At 39.2% G+C, this 10,153-nt stretch overlaps 1 protein-coding gene across 1 annotated transcript; it reads left to right on the plus strand.

Annotated features, from left to right (window-relative positions):
- The first annotated feature begins 2,483 nt into the window (after positions 1-2,483).
- cdkn2c (cyclin-dependent kinase inhibitor 2C (p18, inhibits CDK4)) lies at positions 2,484-7,343 on the plus strand. Its single transcript, XM_078219399.1, has 2 exons — positions 2,484-3,583; positions 5,920-7,343. Exons 1-2 carry the CDS (start codon positions 3,446-3,448, stop codon positions 6,265-6,267), a joined length of 486 nt encoding a protein of 161 aa, XP_078075525.1. The 5' UTR covers positions 2,484-3,445; the 3' UTR covers positions 6,268-7,343.
- Positions 7,344-10,153: the final 2,810 nt, after the last annotated feature.

Below are 10,153 nucleotides of genomic sequence, written 5' to 3' on the forward strand. Positions count from 1 at the left end.
CATTTTGGCCCCAGGACATCCCTGCAGGAGCTTTTCAGGGGAGTGATGTAGGCCCAACCTGCTGCTTCATCAATAACATTCCCTCTAACATTGCATTAGAAGTGGAAATGGTTGTCAATGATTGCCAATGTCCAGCGCTATTTGCAAATCCTCAGATACTGAAGCGATCTGTGTCCACCTGCAGTAAAACCTGGACAACATTTGGCTGATAAGTGTCAAGTAACATTCACATCACTCAAGCACCAAACAATGACCATCTCCAACATAACAGGTTAGAAATTAACTATCTCCCTTTAATGTTCAACAGCACTGTCAGTGCTAAATACTCTACTGTAAACATCTTGGGAGTGATTATTGACCAGAAGCGTAACTGGACTAGCCATATAAGTACAGTAGCTACAAGAGTGAATAACTCATTTCCTGATCCCTCAACGCCTCTCTGCCACCTACAAGGCACAAGAAGATTGTGTCATGGAATACTGTCCTCTTGTCTGGATGAGTACAGTTCTATCACTCACGATGCTTGACACATTCCAAGACGAATCAGCCCATTTGACTGGTTCCCCAGCCATGATCTTTAATATTCACTCTCCACCGCTGGCACACAGTGGCAACAGTGTGTACCATCTACAAGATGTACTACAGCAATTTGCCAAGAATCCTTCAACATCATCTTCTGAACCTGCAACCTTTACAACAAGGGCAGCAAGGAAACATCACCACCTGCGACTTCCCCTCCAAGTCACACATTGCCAACTCCTTCATAGTCACTGGGCCAAAATTGTGAACACTCTGCCTAACCAGCAATCTGGGTGCACCTAAGCTGCACGGACTGCAGCGATTGGAGAAGGAAGCTCACCGCCATCCTTTCAAGGGCATTTAGGGATGGGCAGCATTCACGTGCCATGAACAAATAGAAAAAACTCACATTAAAAATGGTTATTTATTTTGTACAGAACTAGACGACCACTGATGTCCAAAGGAACATGCCGCAGGAAGGGTTAGTATCTTCAGGATATTAGGGAAGAAATTTGGTAGAAAGAGAAAAAACATAAAGTATTAAAAATCATAGGTTGAAGGATACTGTCTCTGTGTTGTGGGAGGGTTTCATTCAAGGTACTATTATAGCAAGTTATGAAGGGTTTTAACATTGACTTGCTGGTTAATACATGTTTAATTGGTCTATCCCTCTAGAGAAAGTTAATGCTGTTTCAGTCCTGTTGATTTGGCACTCCTGTCTGATCCGATACAAGGGTAACGCGTTCATGTCTGATTCAAATATAACATGATGTGGAGATGCCGGTGTTGGACTGGGGTAAACACAGTGAGAGTTTTAACAACACCAGATTAAAGTCCAACAGGTTTATTTGGTAGCAAATGCCATTAGCTTTCGGAGCGCTGCTCCTTCGTCAGATGGAGTGGATATCTGCTCACAAGGCATACAGAGACACAAACTCAAGTTACAGAATACTGAATACAGAATACAGTCACACTATCGGTAACCCCCACAGCTTGCCTGGACCTGCAGAATCTCACTGGCTGTCCTGTCTGGAGACAATACACATTTCTTTAACCTGTGCCGAATGCTCTCTCCACTCACATTGTCTGTATCTTTAAGGCTTGATTAGCTGTAAAGATTCATATTCTAATCAGTATTCTGTAACTTGATTTTGTGTCTCTGTATGCCCTGTTTGAGAGCAGATATCCACTCCATCTGACGAAGGAGCAGCGCTCCGAAAGCTAATGACATTTGCTACCAAATAAACCTGTTGGACTTTAACCTGGTGTTGTTAAAACTCACACTGTCAAATATAACAATCATATATTTTTTTTTAAAATCTAAGTAAATTCTTGTTGATTCACGCCAGAGTGCTGCACCTAATTTAGATGGAATATTGGGTCCTGATACTGCTGAACATAAATGTAATGATTTTCAGGATACCATCTTGAATATATACTCAATTCAGCTACTCCTGGCATGGCTGAACTTGCGCCTGCACTGACAGCTGTCTGCAGTGAGCGCTGCAAAGGAGATCGACACACATCGCGCCCTTTACACAACTTGTCATTTTCCACACATCTTTGTTTGCATTTACAAAAAGCTGGCACCTGGATTGAGGAAGGGTGCGCGTTGGTCAGGTGGACAGTTTATTAACGTTGTACCTAACCTGACCGACCATCCCCCCTGCAACTACACTCCGCCATGAGGGCGAAATGCCCGAAAAACCCTCCAGTTCTGATACACCAAAGGCCCGGGCTACAAATCTCTGGTCTGACCTTCGCGTGTAAAAATGCAAATCAGTGGGTTAAGGAGTGGAGTGGGACTGGGGATTGGCTCTTTCAATTTACATTGTACAGTTTTAAATTCGTCCGCGTCCGTTACTGGGAATCCGTCCGTTTAAAAACATAACGGAGACGCCAGAGCGGAGAGCCCGAAGGGGAGCGATCACCGAGAGGAAGGCGAGTTGCGAGTATGAATCGGGCTCAGCTTGCAGCTACACTCCCTAAGCTGCCATTTCCGTTACGACGCAGTGTGGGCGGCACTGGCAGCAGCCGAGAAGCGCTCATTTTTAAAATTTGATGATGTCAATAAGTTTTTTTTTCAAAAACTGCTGTAAGCGATCAACAATTACGGAACCGCCAGTATTTGTTTTCAGGAGGAGAGAGAGACGGCAAAAGCTTCTCTATTGCAAAGCCAACTGCGCGAAGTGGATTTAAATGTGAACATTTGCACATGAAGCGGGCAGCAGCAGCAGCAGCAAGTTACAGTTTTCTACCAGCGCAGGATCGCAATGAGCAGCAGCTACCTTTGCAAGCCCGGGACTGGAGCTGTCAGAACAGGCGGACTCACTCTCTCTGAGCGGAGCGGCTTCATGGCATTTTTCTGCGAGTTAGTTTGACTGAAAGAGTAAGTGGAAGCAAAAGAGAGAGAGAGAGAGAGAGAAGTCTGAAGCAGCCGGAGTTCGCTGCTCAGAGCAGCCTTTCATTTACAGTGAAGTAACAGTTGCAAAATGGGCGGGAAAACTGCAAAACATTCAAATATTGCATCTCTATCGGGGATACAGTAACCGATTCAACTGTTGTACTTTTCGACATTATTTCGAGATTTTTTTTTGACAATTGTGAAGGGGAGATACTAACTATCCACGCAGCAGCTGAGAAGAGGTGAACCGCATTTTGATTTTTTTGAATGCTTTGGGGATAACATGGAACAAATCACTTGAAAATGTTAACTTTGAGATAGGCAAGCTATCCTTGGACTTGTATCACGTGTATTATATTGATGAGAAAAAGGGGCGGACCGGACAACGTCATTACTAGGCTCACACATCAATTACCCTAGGTTAGTAAATACTATACTACAGAGCGGGACTAGATTCTTCATTTCCACCGTACCTGTTGGCGTCTGTGCTTATCGGATTTCGACATTTTTGAAGTACTAATAATGGAAACAGCTGATGGGTCAGAGGGTGACAAACTAACAAGCGCTGCAGCCAAAGGAGACTCGAAAGAAGTCAAAACTTTGCTAGAAAACGGGGTGAACGTGGGTGCACTCAATAAGTTTGGCAGAACTGCACTTCAGGTTAGTCCAATGATTCTTTTTTTCTATCCCACACATTGCATTTTCGTCTGTCAGAAAAAAAATCTCCCCTGTCCTAGAATGCATGTTTTATTTTCTAAAAACAATAATGTGCCCATATTTTCGTCAATGTGTCAGTATGGATCAGGCAGCAGTGGATACAGTATTGACGCATTGCTGAAATAGCCATTGAATTTCAAAACACCTTGGTTAAAAACAAACGCATTTTGCTTTGATGATAATGCTGCTTGATGGTTACGATTATCTGCGAGTATATTTTGGGACGACGTGATTTTCCCATTTCCAAAGGTGAAATTCTCAGAAATGATTTAAAAAGTTCACGTTTTCAGTTGGATGATGCTTATAGAAATGTAGAAGGATTGCAACGTGGACTGTCTTGGACAGCACGTTTTTATTTTGTAGTGTACATCATTTCGGATGCATGCAATGTTTCAGATTGTGACCGTGCGTTCACTGCTTTTCAAATTACTGAAAAACTGACAAGAATACAACATTGCAGAAGCCACTCTGATTCAAAGCCTTTTAGTAAATAAATATTAACGTTTTCAAGTAACCAAAAATATCCCACAATTGGCAAACGAAGGCAATTGATTTTGCTGTGAACAAATGCGTTTTAGTGACAATGGGTTCAATATAATATTATAAAACATCCCATCAATGTCCTAGGGTTAGTAATTATGAATAATCCTATGCTAGTTTAATTATTAGCACACTGCACAGAATATATAAATGTAGCTTTATATATTTTCACCTTTCGTTACAATCATTCATTGTTTTTCGACAAAATATATATATGTATATATGCATGTAAAGATTATTGACCTTGCCAGCGACGCCCACTCCCCAAGAACGAATAAAACAAATTGCATTATCAACTTTCTGGTGGTCGCAAATTTCAAGTTAGTTTCATTCATTCAGGATTAAGCAACAGTTATTAGGTAACTGGATAGTGAACTGACTTGAAAGCAGAATAAGTAGTTTATTGTAATAAAAACTGTTGGGGATAAAATTATTGTTTTGCTTGAATACTTGCATGAAATATTTAACTAACGCCCAATAAACCACGGTATTCTCTTGGAATTAAAATCTATTTTTTATCATAAGTTTGAAAGGGTCCTATGAAAAGTAGATATTGCCTAAAACTAGTTGAGGTACTAAGTTTTAAACAGGTGATCCAGTGGGTCAATTGCAATGATGTCAATGCAGCTATAGCTATGATTTGGCAACCGACAAAAATGAAGCTCTCCAATAATAAAGTAGCTAATGTTTAAAGTTTATTTATTAGTGTCACAAGTAGGCTTACTTTTTACTTTAAACAATAATATACGGTTCGGTGTTCTGGACTACTCCGTTTAATAGTTCATTTGTTTTGAACATCGTATTATGTCGCACAGTAAAATGGATACTTTATAAACAAAATTGTGTCGTTACCATTAATTTGACGTGCTGAGCTCATTTGTTGGAACGACAGTATAAACCTACATTTAAAGTCTCAGTAAATAAACAATATATTTTATAATGTTCATATTTTATCTGCTATTTATTAACTTTGAAATTACCATCCCCAATTACCTCCTCCACAAGCAAGAGAGAACACCAGCTCGTACTGACGATTTTAAATTATGGTTCTCCTTTTTGCATAATATATAACCACGTCTATTTTAGAAAATGTGATCTTTTTGTTTATATTTTATATGAAAATGTCGATGTGAAAATAGGATTTCATAGCATTACTCACAGCATTACATTCATAGCATAGAAAATAGCATTACTGTCATGCCATTCGAAACATTCTTGTGGTTTACCTCGAATCGCGTTTTAACTGTGCAGTGAAAAGATGCAATACCGTAAAACGTTTTTGATTCAAATCAATTAATTAAATCATCTAATGCCTCTATAGACAACCAGAATACACCTATAAAATTAAATTTCGTTTTATTTCGTATCGATTTGTCGTAAATATTTTCTTTTGGAAAGTGTTCAGGTAGAAACAGATTGGTCCAATCATTGCTAAACGACAGTTGTGAAGAAACGCCATCACGAATTTCGTTAAATCAAATGTTAGTTAGAAATGTTTAAGGTGTAGCAACTGCTATTCGCCCAGAGTAATGAGGACTTGTTTGTTACATTGTGTGTGGTTTACAGAGTTGTTTCAGATTTTTAAATAACTCTTGTAGAGGTGAATGTATCAGTCTGAACTTGCAACCTTTAATCCTGCAATGTTAAAACTTGATTTTTAGATGTGTATGGTGGCGCACTCTTGAATGTCACGCTTTCTTTCTTTCACACACTTTCCATCCATCTTTCTATATTTGCAGGTGATGCAGATGGGTAATACTATAATAGCCAAATCCCTGCTAAAAGCTGGAGCTAAACCAAACCAGCAGGATCACGGAGGATTCACCCCAGCTCACGATGCGGCTCGGGAAGGCTTTCTAGACACTTTGAAAACTTTGGTGGACTTTGGGGCAAATGTAAATATTGAAAATTCCGAGGGCAATCTGCCCATACATCTTGCTGCACAGGAAGGCCATACCGATGTAATTATTTTTTTGGCAAAGAAATCAAACCTCTCACATAAAAATGAAAAGGGACAAACTCCATTCGAGCTAGCCCAGATGTACAAGAGAACGGAGACAGTGCAATGGATGGAACAGAATCTATAGAACAAGCTTGATAAGCAAATGCAGTCTTACAGTATTTATTGTAATTGTCAGCTAACATATATACATTTGTTTCTATTATTTTTAATGCCATGTAAAAAAGTACTTTAATTCCTGGTCTGTGTTTAATACCTGTGTGTTTCTGTGTGTTGTGAGGAATAGGGCTGCTGGCATCAAATGCTTTATTTTTGAAACATGCTCATGTTTTTCTTGCCTTCATACTCAATTTGCTTTGTATGTTGCAAATTAGTATTAAATAGAATCTGGCAAATATTATTGATTGAAGTTCCATCGGTTATTAAGGATAAAGTTTAATGTCACAATGTGTAATATAATAATGCCTTAAAATTGTTACATGAAACAATGAAGCAAACACAAGGGACAATTTGCAATTATTGCATCAGTCGCTTCAGACCATGACTTGTGCCCTCATGCAGTTGTTGAACATTTGCCCCTTCTGGGTAACACAGCTATTTTAATGTTCAGATAACCTATAGTGTTTCTACATTATTTTAAATGTCTAGTTCTTCGTGTTTGTTTCATTTGATTTGTTTGTATTTTCAGTGGATTGGCATGGAAACATTGCTTCCTGCTCGTCTTCCTAAGTGAAAGCAGCCAGATGTAGCTGATAAACATTATTTAATGTTTTGGTTTGTTTTTAATGAGAATTAAGTTATGAGCTTTTTATTTACTCGAGATATTGCTTTCGTGGTATTGAAATGTATCAAAATAGGCTATATAATTTATAAAAGATTTAACTGTCCCTTTGTTCCAATAAATGCTTCCTTGTAATTGTAAAAAAGTTATCTATCTTAATGCTGTGAATGGCGTTGCGTTTCCTGAATTAATTTATTACTGTAGCAGGTAACACGAGAGGTACAATTTAACGTTTAGCTCCCTCTACAAGTCACATTACATCGTATAATAAAGGATGTTTTTATAATAGATCTGAAGAATAGAGCGTGTCATTCAAAAGGAACTATGTATGGAATAAAAACGTTTATCTTGATGACTTTATTTTGATGAATTTATTAACGCGGTTTAATTGTCGTGTGCGTTTTGTCTTTACTAATATTGCTATAATTGGCAGATTACGTTTTCTGTAGTCGATAGTGATCAGTAATTTCACAGAAGAAGCCATGGCTTTAAAAATGGAGGTCGAAATCTGTTCTACACCGATCACACCACGCAGTTTCATGTTTAAATAAATCAATTTTTCGACATTGTAATTGTGGTTTCACTCAGTTAGATCACTTTATCGAAAATAACCTTTTAACTGTTAAGCGAAATAATTTCATGTTTGTGGCGGAACATAACTTTAACGAAAAATCTGAAACAACGATGTTTGTTAAAACTTGGAGTGGGTCATTTTAATAAACTGTAAAACTCCTGGATTTTAATTGACGATAATGCTTGAGGAAGGTGACGAAATCGCATTGAAGGAAGTATTTGGATAATCTCAAAAATGCCGTTAGGCCATTAGTTAGTAGATGCAGATGTATAAATTCTGACCTACCAATTGTACAACGTTTCTTGGTAGTTGAAATAATATCGGGTGTATGTAAGTAACAGAGAGAGATTCGTGACAATATTTGGAACAAACACGGTCTATTTATTTTTATCACAGTTTGTTCAAACTACTGTATTTACTTTCCACAAAATACAAGATATCTTTATGAGGAATTGTAACATCGTAACTGAAGGATATCAGAATAATGAAACATTTAATTTGTGGTTGAAATCGTAAAGTTAAATGCGTGGGATGAAATGCTGTCGATACGTTGTTGTGACAAATAGAAAGGTAAATTAATCATCGTGATGTATAAATGAAAGTGATCCGAAATGTGGAAACATGAAAATTGTTACAATATGAATGCATGCCTGCAGTTACTATCTGCAGATGCGTCAGCAGGCCAACAGTTCAGTAAAATAAAACAAGACTCCTAACCAAGGACATCATTATGTTATTTGCCTCAAGTTTCTCAACGTATTATACTTTTTAAAAATATTGGAGCTGTGCTTTAAAGAAAACGCACTGTTGACATTAAAAAACCGTTACAATTTGTGCCGAGTTTCTTTTCCTCTTTTTGTTTGTTTTTGAATATTTCAAATATTTTCCCGCCGCCCACTCGAATCATCAAAACTCCAGTTCAAACGTTTGATTTTTCGGTGAAACTTTCGAAATCTTTTATTGCACATTTTGATTTCGAAAAAAAACGTTGAAATGAAAGGAAAAAAAAACGTCCAATTTCACCACACCTCCCTGCGTCCGACGTGAAACGTTGTGCTTCCTGTTGCAGAAATCTCCGCAGAACTAAGTTAAAAGCTGCCTTTTTTTTGTAAAATTAGACTTTGGATTAATATCTTAAAGATATATTGACAAATGTTTATACTGTGCTGATGATTCCGTCCAGCAACCGCTTGGCTGAGCGCTGGGCGAGTGAGGTGACGTTTCGGATGCACCGGATCATATTGAAACTGTGTCAAATCTTCTCGTCACCTCAGAGTGAAGGGAAATAACTTGAATATCGGTGTGACAGCTAAAGATTGGAAGTGTGTGAGAGAGTCTGTTCACTGCAAGAGGACAACTGCTGACAGCTTGTGATAAACCTGAGTGAGAACCCCGTCCCTGAATCACTCACTTCCTTTTCCCACTGGCCGCACTGTCAGACAGAAAACTCACAAATGCAGGTTTGTTCATTTTAAACAAAACAGCAGCCCGCCTAATCACAACATGAAGTAAGCAAATCCTCCCAGATTTTTAACTCAGTCAATGGCGAATTTCCCAGAGAGTTTGCGTTTAATGCTGTGACACGAATGCTAACTGTGCAGCAGTGCTCTCCAAAATATTAACCACTTTCCCCACATGGGGCTAATTATAAATCCAGGAGCTGCTAATCATGTTTCTGATTTCTAAATTCAAAAAAATGAACTGACGTGAGTTCTCAATACATGTATTCTCAGGGCGAGAGCACGCGTGTACGTTATGTGAGCGGTTTTATTGGTAAAATGGGAAGACAACAGCAAAGTGCCAGTTTTAAACAACGTGTATGCTTCATTTCCTTCCCATTTGGTTGTTAAAATGGACTGTTGTACAGGTGATAATGCCGGATTTCAGCATCATGGTAACGCCAAAACTTGGCGGAGAGGACGGCAGCTGTAATCCCGTTCAGTGTGGCCGACTGGAATGACCACTCCAGACTGGTTGAAACAAGTAAACACAACCAGCAACTAGCAACAGCACAACGAACGACAGGGAATATCTTTGACGAGTAAGGGGAGCTCCCCTGGGACTCAATATTCTCTGATCTCTCTCAAAGTTATCACTCCTGTTGGACAAAACGATAGAAGCTGCACTGGGATGTTGTGTGTGATAAATTTATGTCACAATTCCAAACTTTGGTGGAAGCGGAAGAATGCAAATTTTTTGGACTAAATGGCGGTAAGTTAAGAAAATCTACTTTCTATGCATTTACCCATGTGTAATTCATGGGATATTAGAATTACGGTGCGGGCGCGGATTGAAAAGCAAGTTCCTCGCGGGTGTCACTCGACATTTTCAGAATGCAATGCAATTTTCAAAGGGAAGGTGAGAAAGGGAGAGCTTGGTACCCGCTCGCCTCCAATTAACTGGTTACTAACATCTCAGAGGAACAATTTTCAAGTTTCAATCGACAGGCACAGGTCAGGGTGCAGCTGTCACGAACAGAGCGGAGAGCTCTGAGGGCAAGTGGGTATGAACTTGAACGGAGAATAACGCTTAGCTGCACAACCAATAGCTCAAGAGTTGCCAGCCCCGGGACTGAAGAGGCATGAATTTTTGAGCAGAGTGGGAGGACTCCTCAGAGGGGCGCGAGACTGCTGCTGTCATTTGTTCAGCAGAAGCTGG

The sequence above is a fragment of the Mustelus asterias genome, chromosome 8, assembly GCF_964213995.1.
Source record: "Mustelus asterias chromosome 8, sMusAst1.hap1.1, whole genome shotgun sequence".
Taxonomy (NCBI): Eukaryota; Metazoa; Chordata; class Chondrichthyes; order Carcharhiniformes; family Triakidae; genus Mustelus; species Mustelus asterias.

Excerpts from the sequence above, each read along its gene's own strand:
- cdkn2c (XM_078219399.1), top strand. The coding sequence starts at position 3,446 with ATGGAAACAGCTGATGGGTCAGAGGGTGACAAACTAACAAGCGCTGCA. Across the intron at positions 3,584-5,919 it reads TTGGCAGAACTGCACTTCAG|GTGATGCAGATGGGTAATAC; the intron begins GTTAGTCCAATG and ends CTATATTTGCAG.